General features: G+C 46.3%; 1 protein-coding gene across 1 annotated transcript in view; it reads left to right on the top strand.

The window, feature by feature from the left end:
* The window catches only part of itga8 (integrin, alpha 8), a 63,488-nt gene extending 56,065 nt beyond the window's left edge, over window positions 1–7,423 (top strand). The window contains exons 26-30 of the mRNA XM_029259959.1: window positions 904–1,020; window positions 3,017–3,130; window positions 4,352–4,453; window positions 4,666–4,788; window positions 7,332–7,423. Coding sequence (XP_029115792.1) covers window positions 904–1,020; window positions 3,017–3,130; window positions 4,352–4,453; window positions 4,666–4,788; window positions 7,332–7,418 — 543 coding nt within the window. The 3' untranslated portion in view covers window positions 7,419–7,423. The remainder of the gene's footprint in view (window positions 1–903; window positions 1,021–3,016; window positions 3,131–4,351; window positions 4,454–4,665; window positions 4,789–7,331) is intronic.
* The last annotated feature ends 6,813 nt before the right edge of the window (window positions 7,424–14,236 follow it).

Here is a 14,236-nt window from a genome sequence, read left to right as displayed (position 1 = left end):
AAAGGAAGAGGCGAACCTGCTGCTGGGTGACAAAGAGGATTTATTTACAGATTGTGTTTCTCCGTCCGCCTTTGAGCCTGGAAAAGAGGGGCCACCCCAGATCCGAAGCCTGGCCCGAGGTTCGTTACCCGAGCCCAGATCGTGCAGTCCTGAGCCGATAACGTTCATCGTCACGCATATTGGTTTCTCCAGGTGATGCACAGCTTCAGACATCCATCCCGCTCCTGTGACCCGAGAGTTGTTGGTGAGCCCAGCTGAGGGTTTTCCACCAGTGTCATTTTCACCTTCCCTGTAACAGGGCACCAGGGGGTCCCAGCTGGTTTACCCTGTTCTCACACCCCGGTGTGACGCGTGCAAGGTGTGGCCTGCAGACTCAAGGCGAGGATGGAGATCCAGTATGAAAATGGAGGAGTGATGGAGCAAAGCCTGAGATTTGAAGCCCTCAGTCACTCCAGCCAGACCCATTCAGCTCAGACAGTGCGGTCAGCGATCCGCCTCCTCCTCCTCATCACCTCGATGATTTGCTGCAGCTTCGGCGTCATTCTAGTACGTCAGTGGAGCATCGCGTAACGACGAAGTGAAACCGAACCGGGATGTGGGCGTGAGGGGATGGTGGGATCAGTTTGCTCAATGCCACCCTTTTTTGCGGCGCACATCACTGGAGTTGCTGCTTGTAGAATTGAAAGAAAATACAGAGGTCATCATGACAGATGCTGTGATGTCAGTTCATGTAGCTGTCAGAAGATCAGGAGAGAAGTGGGTCTGAAAGAGATGGGTTTGAGACCCTTCTTGAACGCTGGGAAGGATTCAGCAGCTCTGAGGGACAGATGAAGCTCATTCCACCACATTGACTCCGTAAAGTAACCTTTAAGGTTTGGTTCCTAAATTTCTCCCTCTATGCAGATATCGAGACTCCAGGACACACCTGAGCTACTGGGCTTCCTGCGAAACACAAGCTCCCCGCCGGTGCGACGCAGGCGCTCGGTTGGCACATCCGGTGTCTACAGCAGCAAGACCCTGGTACGGAGACCCCCCTGTGCGCACACCAGCTCGCACACGGCTCACACAGCAGCTCACATATCTCACACCTGTATTCACCTCATGATCTCCATTTACATTTATTCATTTCTTGTGCTGTTTCCCAAAGTTTTTAACTGTCTGTCGATCAGACACTTTTCTTCAAAGTGATTCACAATGAACAGCATCAACAACAGATGAAGACCTTTAGACAGACACAAGACTATCGAACTACAGCTTGTGTGTCCGATACCACCATGTTGCTGGTTCACATCCCTCCAGTAGCTCCTACAGAAGCGACATTTAAAAAGCAAACGCATAGATAATCATAGCAGATGGTGTTGGACTCATTTATGGAGCTGTGAGGACATCAGGAGAGGAGTGGCTCTCAAAGAGATGGGTTTGAGACCCTTCTTGGTTGTGGGAGGGATTCAGCAGCTCTGAGGGACAGAAGGAGTTCATCCCACCACACTGGGACAAAACTGAGAGTCTTGAAACTTGTGAGGGGGAGGAACGCCATGAAACACACTCTCTTACCTGCATATATTCACCGTTGGGACACGTCAAAAGAATTTTATATATCATAGTACAAAGCATGGCTGGTGGGTTTGGAACTCAGTTTGAGGGATGTGTTGTGAAAAAAAACCTCCAGCCATTCTGGGTCAAAGCAGAAGAAGCCCATTTTCCACCAACCTTTTGTGTCTCTTACATGTCTCACTGCACAACCGCAGAGTGTGTGTCAGTTCCCTGCTGACGTCTGAGCGTCATTCCTGGGGTAAAGAGGAGTGGATCGCAACCCCGCAAACCGGGCCAAATTTTGACTGGGTTCAAAGCACTGGATTCCGGTTCAGAAGAGAAGCACAAAGAACAAAACAAAGGCTGGTGTTACAGCAAAGTGTGTGCATGTATGTAGCACATCTCCCCTAGCCCCAAGTGTGTGTGTGTGTGTGTGTGTGTGTGTGTGTGTGTGTGTGTGTGTGTGTGTGTGTGTGTGGGGGACGGACGGACTAGAATCATTCACATCCTCTGCCAGCAGTCACATGCAGAACCCCTCAGAAGATGGGATGGACCAGTTGTGGTGGAAGGGGCTCCTGTTGGGACCTGGGGCCGTTTCCATGGCAACTGAGTCAGACACAGGGGGAAGAGGATGTCCAGACAGGCACTGATGTTTGCATTGGAATGTTCTGACTGTGTATTGTCACGAGCAGTGCTGCATCCCCCCCATCCCACACGCACACACACAACCCTTTTCTCCTTGGCCGAGCGGGAGGAGCTCCTGCACTCGCTGCCAAGCATTCAGCTGGCAACTGACTGGGAACAGACCCTGCCGTCACACCTCAGTGTCAGATAACCCAGGTCAGAGGGCGTTGCTACGGTTACACACATACACGCTCCGTCTGGGTCACCAAGTATCGGTGTTTAAACGAGACACTAGTAAAATAAACAGTCATTAGGAACATTTACATTGTCTTCCAGTGCCTTGAGTGACGTTTTAATGGCTCCAACTTCTTATTTTATTCAGGTTGATGAAGTTTCGCGCAGAGAGCTTTGAACGCGGGGAGAGAAACGAGAGCAGGAGCCCAGCGTGTGTTTTGCGTGTTTACGTGGCCCCGTTGAGCGTAACGGTGTGTTTGTACACAGCGCCGCACGAGGCAGACGAACGACTTTTGCCCGTCGCCCTCGGTTTGAAGGGTTTCGCCGTTTCCAGCCCCTTGCCTGCGATCTCGGGAGAGAAAACCGCGTTCGTGTCGTCTGAGTGCCGCGGTTTCTCACATGGGCCTCAAAGCGCGATGTCGGAGGAACGGTGTCAGAGCCTGAACTTGGGTGGCAGGACCGCGGTTGATTTACATTGTACCCATCTTATCCTCCACATGGAAATATTCCCACGAGTACAGTGTCCCGCAGGGGCAGGGGAGGGGGTCGGGCCACGGTCGCGTTCCTCTAATGTGGGCAGGAGCGTGATGTCGCTCGCTCACCGCCCTCTTCTCCTCTCGCCCAGAACTGCAGTAACGTCCACTGCCTGGTGGTGGCGTGCCACGTGAGCCGGCTGGAGCGCGGGCGGAGCGCCGTGGTGAAGATCCGCTCGCGTCTCTGGGCCCTGACCTTCCTGCAGGTGAGGCGGAGGTCACCTTCCCACAATGCACTGCTCCACCCTGCTGATCGCCTCTATCCGTCGCACGCTGGTTCCTCGGCGTACGAATGGACGAGTTGCTGATTTTTCCAAAATGCAAACGTTTCGCTATTATTTTCAGTATTTATAGTTTATTTGCATTTTTTTAAACTGAAACAGTGAACGTGCCCTGTTGTTACATAACCAGCCAACAGGTGTCAGTAAAATGCACCCAACAGAATAGGGCTCTGGGACCACCTTCGTTCAACTCCCTTCCACAGTGTTTACACCTCATGTCTGCTGTTCCACAAAAAAATGAGCGATGAGCACATGTTTATGGCATGAATCACTCCGCAGATGAGGAGTTTATGGAGAGAATTCGTTATTATTTTCAATCATTTTAAAATAGTTATAAATTTAATGTACCTCAAAGTTACTAAAATTACTGAAATAAAAAACCTTGAAGTTTTTTTATTTTACTTTTTCTGGCTTTAGCTGAGATTTTTAGAGACCCTAATATATTTAAAAGATTAAGTAACATCTGTGTTGTTAATCTTTTTTTGTTTGTAACTTAGGCGAAAAAGTAAACTTATCTGATGTTTTTCTCCAAAGTGACATTAAGCTACGTACCATGATTCACTTGGGTAATTTTTCTTGGCGTAATTACCTTACTCAAGAGTACTTCACCGGTACCAGCAGAAACCTGCAACTTTCAAAACCCAAGTCGGCACCTCTAACTGCTCGGCTACCTTGGAGTTACGAACAAAGTGAGTTACAAACACAATTTCAGTCCAGATCGCGTTCATACGTTGAAGAGGCTGTACTTGTCTCCCCAGTACCGCTTTTTATGAGCAGCTGGAACGTCAGTCTTTCCGTCGAGTTCCGCCGTTCATCACGTAGCGCTCGGTTGCGGAACACGTGTCGCTCCCTGTGCCGAGCCACTCCGGGTTGTGGACCGATTGAACGGTTTACATGGAGATAATGTCTCTATGTTGCGCAATCACACCTTGCTTTACCTGGATATCTCCGCCAACACACCGCTGCCGGTTTCGAGAGACAGTCAAGATTCACACAACCCACTGTGTCACAGTAAATATACTATATTTTACTGTGTTATTACATGTGGCATGTCTCATGCTGCACATCTGTGGTTAAAGAGGGCAGGAGGGTCTCTTCTGCAGAGGGCGAGATGATTCGTTCACACCAGTGACCTTTTCCTTCCAGAGGCACAACGACCCCTACGTGCTGAACTCCACCGTGTCCTTCCGAGTGACGGACGTGCCGTACCGCGTCAAGCCCAAGAGGCTTCCGCACGAGGCCAAGTCTGTGAGTACCGGCGCCGGGGAGGGGGCGCAGGTGGAAACACCTGTTGGAACTGCCCACTGTGGAGTTAGATCACGGTAACGTTGTGGTATTGAGAGGAAGGTGTGACGTAGTGAGAAGCTGTAGCGAGGAGCACGTGAGGAGATGTTGGTCGTTCCTTGGTCCGGCTTCCTCCTCAGCCGCCCTGAACCCTGACACGTGTCGTCCTCCTGCAGATCGGCACCTTTGTGGTGTGGGCCACGCCCGATGTCTCCTTCGCCATCCCGCTCTGGGTCATCATCCTGGCCATCCTGCTCGGCTTGCTGGTCCTCGCCATCCTCTCCCTGATTTTGTGGAAGGTACGTCTCGCTCCTGCCGAGCCCCAACCGCGAGCCAAGTCGCTACTTCAGCTTCTTGAAACGAGCCTTCCGTCCATCCTTGACCCGAGAGGTTCCGGAAGCTTCTTGGCAACGGAGCAGCTCTGGGTGGCTGCATGGCAAACGGAGCGAAACCGGCCGAGGCTGCTGCCGGGTGGCCGCGGATCAGGGGGACTTTTTTCCGGAGACGGAGCTCAGGCTGCGTTGGGATGACAGTTGAAGACATGCAGAACGAAGTGGTTTGAAGGAGTCGTGGATCATGTGCCCTAATGTGCTGGAACTCGTTCAGATTGTGGTCACGGGTCTCATCGTCGCTGCTGGTGGGAACCACAGTTCGGTCAGGCCAGATCCAGAAGAACCAGCTGCCCGAATGACTCTAGCTGTTTCCCGTCGAATCACGGCTCGCCGTGTCTCCGTCACCTTCATCGTGCAAATGAGCCTCAAGCGTGTCTGTCATGGTCTTGGAGAAATCCCGCTTTATCTGACCGACCGTGTACTTTTCAGTTCGTCACGTGGCAGAATGGATTTGCGAAAAAGAAAAATCGGTGAAATGGACACAAATCTCACATTCCCAGTTTCATCATCATTATTATTATTTAGCTAATGCACTAATGATCTCGGTGGTTTACTCATTTATACAGTATTTTTACTGTATCCATTCAAGGAAAGTACCTTGATTGAGGATACTACAGTGGGAAGTGGGTTTCAAACCTGCATCCTTTTCGGGCAGCGCAACAACCTTAGTGACTTCACCACCTGCTGCCCTCTTGCTTTAATTTCTACACTGCTTTACGAATTGTTGGACACGCACGTGTGTAATGTACATGTACGTGAGCAACAGCTGGTATGTACGGTCCTGCGTTCCAGAGAAAGACGTGTCGAGTTGCGCTGCGTAGGACCTGGGACGTTTTCCCTCCAAAACAGGCAACATGTCCACTGTCATTGCGCCCCCTGCTGGACGCAGCAGGACGAAGTTCCTGGACTGAAGCCTGGTCTCAGATTGTTTGCTGGCCTTACGCAATCTGATCCACTCTCTGGTGCGTCTCCAGAGCCACTGTTTCGACATGGCACCCGCAAGTAATATTTTCTACAATTTCGTCTCCGCCGGAGCCTCGAAAAACACTGAAGTAAAGGGGCGCGACTGCAGAGCGCCTTCTAAACTGCGCGCCTCGATCTGCCTTTCCCTCATTGCACTTATTTGTGTTTTGCGAGAGCGCACAGGGCGACACGCACTTCCTCGCGGAACAGACGAGACCGCGGCGGTGGACAGAGCGTTCGTAACGTGGTCAATGTTTCAATGCCACCCCACTGACTAATAAACCTATTATTGATCACCGCCACCTGGACCAGGTGTTGTGGGTCAGCCAGGGCCCTAGAGGGCGCTGTTGCGATGCCTGAGAGCGGCTCTTTAACGTCGTGTTGGAACGCTCTGTGTGTGTGGGCGTGTGTGTGTGCGTTCCTAGTCCTGTGACCATGGCAGGACAGTGAGGAGGCCCCATCTGGGGGAAGAGCCTCAGCTGACCCTGGACGCCCTGCCGGAGACGACATCCGGCCTCCCCGTCTGCTCCTGATAGCATTTCAGGGGCCGCATCTGGCAGAGCGCTTCGCTCGCCCTCCCGTCCGAAGGGTTCCGTCCCCTAATAGCGCTTGACCCTCGGAACGAACTTCCGGGACACCTGGTCGTCCAGCGGTTAAGGACGTGACCAGAAGGACGGGCGGTTCTCCTCCCAGAGGATAATCCATGACCCCGTGAAGCGGAGTTTCCTCAGGAAGCATTAAACACACGATTGTAACTGCAAAACTGTTTGCGTTTGCATGCCAGGCTCACAGTTTTTGGACTTGCAACAAATTTGCTGCAGCTAATAATAATTTATCAGTGGTGCATCAATAAGTAGCAAAGATAAATTACAGAGGAATTATCAGTACTAACAACGATGGATTATTATTATTATTGTTATATGACCTTCCACCTTTTATAATAATAATATAGTAAGAATTAGTAACACAAACTATGACATAACAGTTAATGATCTTTCAATAATGATGGATTATTATTATTATTATTATAGTTATATGACCTTCCACACTGTGTGACCATTTCATTATTTAATAATAATAATCACAACTTCACAGTGATTGTTGGTCACATATCAGAAATGTATCAATAGTAATAATGACTTATCAGTGCTATATCGATTTAAAAAAATGGGATTTATTAATTGTTATAACGAGGCCTTATCAGTGACTCATCAGTAGGATGAATGATGAGTTATTGGTGTTTTATCAGTAATAAAAATGATGACGTATTGACGTATTGACAGTGATGTATTAGTAAAAACAGGTGATATTACTTACCACTTTTTTAGTAATACAAACTATGACATAACGGTGATGATCTTTCAATTAGGAATAAGTTACCAGTGGTCTATAATGATGATCTGTCAGTGGTTTGTTGATTTGTCTGTGATTGATCAGTCATGGTAACGATTTATCGATACTGAGATTTATCGCTCTTTCCCTGCCAGTGCGGCTTCTTCGACCGGGCGCGACCGCCGAAGGACGACGTGTCTGACCAGGAGCAGCTGACGTCAGAGAAGGCCACCGAGGCATGAGAAGAGCGCCAAGGGTGTGGGGTTGGGGGGGGGTGGGTTAGGGGTGGAAAACTCCAGAGAATTTATTTAGTGAAAAAACTGAAAAGAGCTTGACTCCCGTCCTCAGCGAAGGGCAGGAATCTGAGGGACAACGAGTGTCATGACCGTCCAAGTGCCATTAGCCCTGGAGCCAATGGGTAGGTTCTGCCCTCCCGGTGGGACCCATCCAACGAGTCTCGGGCCAAGTGTGACCGCGGAGGACCGCAGGACCCCAGGTCCGATCGATTGCAGAAGCTCAGTGGTGAGGGCTGGCGGTGTCCCTCACGCACGCGTGTCTCCGCTTCCAGCAGGACGGCATCTCCTCCTCGAGCTCAGTGTGGACGATAACAAACACCCGCCTTTCAGCGTTATGAAATATGACTTTAATCCGATGCTGTAGTGAACGAACGGTCCACTCTACCTCTCGCCGCGCCGACTTTCCCCGCAAAGCGCCGTCTCCGCCGTGGCCTTTCGAAGGACGGCCTTGTCCCGGGTGACGTCTCCTTCAACGTCACGTCCATCTTCTCCTCGCAGCAAACATTCATTCCACACTGTAGGACTTACTGTGACTCAAGTTTGAACTGAAGTTTAGTCCCACTGGGACTGTGTCATAGAACAGGACTAACATCAGTACCAGTCCAGTGGGTTCGTCCAATAGGATCACAGTCGCATCAACAATAATTATTATTATTGGATTATAATACAGTATAATCCAGTAATAATTAGAATCCAGTGAAACACATTTTCTGCATAATGATGATGATTTATAACAAAAGGAGCTGGAGTCAAGGTCTTTGCAGCCCATTTTATTTATAAGCGTCTTCATATGAATCCTCAACTATGTTGAATAGTAAAGTACAGTAAACGGGAAAGAATACCTTCCCTGAACTGCCATAATTAAAATGTTAATATTAGGATATGATGTGTGAAATACCCAGTTGTACACTATGCTAATTAGTCTGTGAAGTAAATAAACATAAATGGCCTGAAGATAAAGTACAAACTGTTCATTTAGAAAGCAGGATTTTCCACTGTAATACTACTGTGCAAATATTATATTACCATTCATAATTAATTTGCCATCTAGACACAGTCAATATCTTATGATAAGAAGTAAGGGAATATTTGTTTTTATTTTTGTTGCCGTTATAAATGTTCTGACCCAAGAGCTTTAACCATTTAAGCGCCGACTTGTGATGTTGGTTCGGCTTTCTTGTCCAAAATTTCTCGAGAGCTAAAATGTAACATGTAGAATAAGTCTTTATTATCCCACCAATAGGTCTGAACACGTAGAGCAGTGGCAAAAACCTGCAAGGGGGAATATAGTGTTTGTCTATGTGCAATATTGTGATATGTTTTAAATTGCTGACACATGTTTACACTGGTATTGTTTGATTTTTTTTTTTTTTTGTTTCAGGTTCTTTTTGTATATAGTGTTCATTATTTAGATGAATATTTGTGGGGCTTGGGCACACTGTCCCTCGCCAGCAATAAAGGCAACTCTCGTAGTATCACAATCAGTGCATTTCTCACGTTATAATGTAACATATGCAAAAAATGATTGTTTTAATGGTTTTATATGATGCGATATGACAGAACCTCTGCTTTGAAAATAACGCTGTTTTTTTTTTTTTTTTTTTATAATAATATGCCGGGGCACATGTATTTGTGTTTGCTGGTGGTTCGTGGCTTTGAGCAAAGATGCAACGGGAAACTTAGACTGATTCCTTTTTTTTGTGAGCACAAGAACAAAAAGTGTAGATCAATGTGCCGTTTTGGGTTTATTGTTGCGTGCAGGTTCCACAGAGGCGAGCAGAAACGCCTGTTCCTGCCGTCATAGCGCACACGTGCTCTTCAGCATTTATTTACTTACTAGACACTTTTGTCCAAAGTGACTTCCAAAGCACTATGTAGTGTTATGAGCCCACACACCTCATTCACCGCGGTGACTTACACTGCTAGATACACTACTTACATTGGGTCACTCATCCATACATCAGTGGAACACACACTCTGAGGGACCTGAACAGCATGTCTTTGAAGTGTGGGAAGAAACCAGAGCACCCAAAGGAAACCCACACAGACGCAGGGAGAACATGCAAGCTCCACACAGACTGAGGGGGGAATCGAACCCGCATCCTCTCGCTCCACCCAGCCGCTGTGAAACAGTAAATCTACTCACTGTGACACCGCCTCTCTCCGCTCCCCCACCCTGCAGTCCCGCCGGAAGGCGCTCAGAACCTGGACTAATGTTGTTGAGTATAAAATGAACACAAGAACTTTGTCTCCATATGCAGTGTATGAGTTTGAGTCTCAAACAGAGCAACTGTCACCTTTCCAAAGACATTTAGTGTATTTTCCAGGCAAGCAGACTGTTACATATTTTGTTGATTCTTTGTTTCAGTGAAAATAATGGAGAAATATTAAAATAAACTGCTTCTTTTGTTTTACCGGCATCACTTCTTCAGACTGAGAGGTCGCACTTTAAACATTATAGAGTAACTTTACTAACGCAGTTGAGGGTAAGTACCTCGCTCGAGGTGGGAATCAAACCTGCAACCTTTGGGTCCAAAATCAGTAGCACTAACCACTTACCTGTAGTGAATTAAACCTCAAGTTAATATACTGTATGAATAAGGGGCAGAAGATATTAACGGTATTACTGGGAAACTGAGGTCCTTTCCATGGACCACAGGCCAAGAACACAAGTATTGAAAGGTGAAAGGCAGTGAGATGTGTGTTTAATAAATTACCATATCCATATCTATAGTAAAACATAATAGTAAAATATGTATATAGAAATATGTATATTTATATATAAAAGTGTATATTTGTGTGTATATTTACATATATATACGTGTGTGTGTGTGTGTGTGTGTGTGTGGTGAATCTCAACAAAAGTCAAATGGTTTTTCCAACAGAAGAAGAGCTCTGGCCAGATTCTCACTAAATGTATTCCTTTATAAATTTTGTTAATTTATTTAACTCTGAGGGGGGCGCGGTGGCGCAGTGGGTTGGACCGGGTCCTGGTCTGGGGTTCAAATCCCGCTTGGGGTGCCTTGCGACGGACTGGCGTCCCATCCTGGGTGTGTCCCCTCCCCCTCCGGCCTTATGCCCTGTGTTACCGGGTTAGGCTCCGGTTCCCCGCGACCCCGTATGGGACAAGCGGTTCAGAAAATGTGTGTGTGTGTGTATTTAACTCTGCATGGCATTTAAAACTGACAAAACGCTAAAATTGAGATTCTGGTGTCATTGCTGTGAGTGTATTTAATTCCACAAGATGCTGGTAAACAATGCTGAGACAGATCTCGAGAAGCATGGTAAAACTGCATCTTACCATATTATCCACGACAATGCACCTCAAAGCTTGATGTACCAAAGTTTGTGAGGTCAGTGAGAGACTAAAAAAACAGTTTTGTACCGTGAGCTTTTTTTCTGATTGTTACCCATCCTTCCTTCACCTTCAGGGAAGATCTGTTGCTGGAGTATGGCTGGAAAACAAAATGATTTACAGCCCACCATTTACCTTGATTTTGATTCAAGATTCTAGTTTAATGACTTCCCAAGACCTGCCCGAAAACACGGTCCTCCTCCGATCCCCGGCGGAGACCCACACGCAGACGTGCTGCTCCACGTCCCACAACGATCGTGCACGATTCCGCACGGCTTACACCGCGCACCTCACCTCAAGATCCTGGGGTTCTGACCTCAATGCTCTCTTTACAGGTGCTTGAAAGTGCAACCAGTCCAGGCTCCCCACACCTTGATGGATCAGACACATAATTTCCTTCCTTCAGAATCATGTCCCCAGTGGACAGTGGACAGAGAACTCAGGTCTAAGCCATTAATCTCCCGTCCAGTTTTGATCTGTTCAGACCCAAGAGTTTTTTCTTTTTTTTTTTTTTGCTTCTTGGCCACTTTTAAAACAAAGTTTAATTGTTGTACCTTATGATTTATTACACATAAATCATTCAGGCTGTAGATTAATATCTTTAGGAAGTCTTATATATGACAAGATGTCCAGTATATCTTTCAATATTTCCTTTTTAGCTAGATTTAAAAATACGAAACACTTTAATGCATCCGACATGATGGTATCCCGTGGAAATTGTGAGTCATAACTTCCAATATGCAGTTGCAACAGTGATGTTTTATGTTATAATGTAGTTTTATTATTTAGAATAGCATAGCATATGTGCTGATAGCATGCACTGACAGTTATTCTTGTAATTTATAATATCTAGAAGCTGTATGTACAACTAACATCTAAGTTTTACCGGGCTTTCAATATCAGATGTTTATTTATATCCTATTTTAATATATGAGATCAGGAAACGGTGATACTGTATAATAATAATTAGTTATTTGTTTCTTCATTTGTAATCCTAATGAGAACTGTGAAAAACTGGGCTGAGCTGCAGTACCTGTTGTACCACACTTTGACCACAAGAGGGCAGCGTTACACTTCTATTCGCATACTTATTAGCAATCCAAATGTGCCATAATTTTTATTGTGCATAATTTATAGAAAGGCATTTGCACACTTAACAGGAAGTCAAAGGTTATCTTATGGCTCTGTTTCTGTACAAGGAGGTCTGTGTGTGCCGTGTCAGCGGTTTAAGCTCAGGAAGTCAGCAGTGTACAGCAGATTTGGTGTGCTACATAAAGGCCGGTCAGTGGAAGATGACCTCTTAACTTCAGCAGTCATCAGGAGACTGAGACTCTGAACAGGGTTTCCTGCACCACTCATCACCACTCATCACCTGCTGTAAGTGTGCGTCACTGAGCATCATCCGGACTGAGTCTCGAATGACCTCTTGTTATATCTTTATGACGATCAAGCTTCTTCCTGTCTATTGTAATATTGTAATAATAATTGTTATACTGTATTATTATTACTATTATTATGTTCATATATAATGAGCAACTCATAACTTGACATACATCCGTATTTGGTGTCACCACACTGAAAAATATATCTACAAAGTGAAAGGGGTATTTGGAGTGAAAGGGACGTCCTTGTAGGTAAATGCAGGGATTACAAGTGAGCTCAAGGCTTTTCATGTTTGCACCGTTCACTGGAGATGATGAAGCAGCGCTCTGGTCCAGGGGCAAGATGGACAGTGCCGTGAGGGATTACCAAGGGATTTAAACTTAGCCCCTACTGAGCTCAGTTGGTAGCAATGAAGCGGTCACTGAAAACAGCAGGACGGTACGCATTTGCACTTCAGACACTCGCTATGATCACAACCTGCCTATAGTCATATGCGTCAAAGTGTAGGAAAAGGGCATGAAGAGTCTGCTTCGCAAACATTCTTCGTTGACTAAAGAGAATATTTTTATTCCACATGAATTAACAATGATTCTTACAATTCCGACCAATTTATATGCATTACAGTTCAGACAGAATTTTGAAACATCTTAGAGCAGCAAAAGTACAGATTCTCTTCTTGGGTAAAACAGAAGGAATTTTGTGGGTCTTGAACCCAAACCCTTCAGGTGACTAATCTTGCAGAGTCATAGGCTGGTAAACTAGGATGTTCAGTTGCAAGATGTGTGCTTTTGAAAAGGGGCTCTCCACTATAGGACCCTGATATGAACCGTAAAGTTCTACACATAGTGAAAAAGATACACTGTGAACCAACGTGATTTTTTCTTTTTAACATTTGAAAAGTATGAAGAGCTATTATGTGTTATTTAACTGACTCTTGAGAACTCCATTCAAGAACAATTTAGACAAACTATGGCACAAAATTCAATCCTTACCATGTATTTAACATCTTAAACACATTTTCCTCAAAGTTCTGCCATCACACCCTCTCCCACAAATGAAGCAGGTTGTAGATTCAGACAAGACAGGGATCAACACTAAAGCTGATACTAAGTCAACAGTTACCTCTGATTGGTATCACTATAGTATCTGTGTGTGTGTGTCTGTGTAATTGTTTATATATGCTATATACATAAAATTTATATACACGTCGTGTGTGTGCGCATAAAACCGGGTGCTCCGGTTTCCTCTCACAGAAGGGAAAGGCATGCAGTTCAAGGAAATTCATGACTTGCCCGTAGTGTGTGAATGGATGTGTGTGAGTGTATGCTATGTGTGGCTACCCTACGACGGACTCTGTCCAGGGGAGTCCAAGCTCAGCCTTGCGCCTATGCATATACCATAGGCTCCGGTTCGCCGGGACCCTGCTCAGGACAAGCGATCGTTGAACATGGATATATACATATATATCTCTTATATATGGCCATGTATCCATATATGTTTGTTTACATATGCAACACACATTAAAATGACATAACGTACGTTTTACCTTAAGTACATTAAATGTGTACTGTCCCTTTAAGCGTCGCATGCAGTCTCTCCTTCACTCAGCGGACGGGAATCGCGTCCGTTTGCGGGCCGTACAGGAATGCCTGGTCACTGCTCACATTTTTTGTCAGCATTAAAGACCTTTTTTTTTTTTTTTTAAATGAAATTATGAAGATACACGCTTCTGTTCCGCGCAACTTTCATTTCCCGTGAGGGCACGACGTGTCTGCGCGAAGTTTCTATTTTACTGCGAGACACGGTCACGTGTGTCTGCGAAGGGACGTATGGTGTGTGTGTGTGTGTGTGAGAGAGAGAGAGTGAGTGAAAGTGAGAGAGAGAGCGCGTGAGCGAGAACTGGACCCAGTAGTAAATGCCCCCTGGGTTCACTGGGTGTGGAAGCCCAGCAGGCCGCTAGGGGGCGCTCTCACCCCGCAGTCTCCTCCTCCTCCTCCCCCCCCCCGTCCGGCGGCTCGGGGGTTAA

Source organism: Scleropages formosus, chromosome 18 (assembly GCF_900964775.1).
Source record: "Scleropages formosus chromosome 18, fSclFor1.1, whole genome shotgun sequence".
NCBI classification, from domain to species: domain Eukaryota; kingdom Metazoa; phylum Chordata; class Actinopteri; order Osteoglossiformes; family Osteoglossidae; genus Scleropages; species Scleropages formosus.
This window is presented reverse-complemented; position numbering and strand designations above follow the sequence as displayed.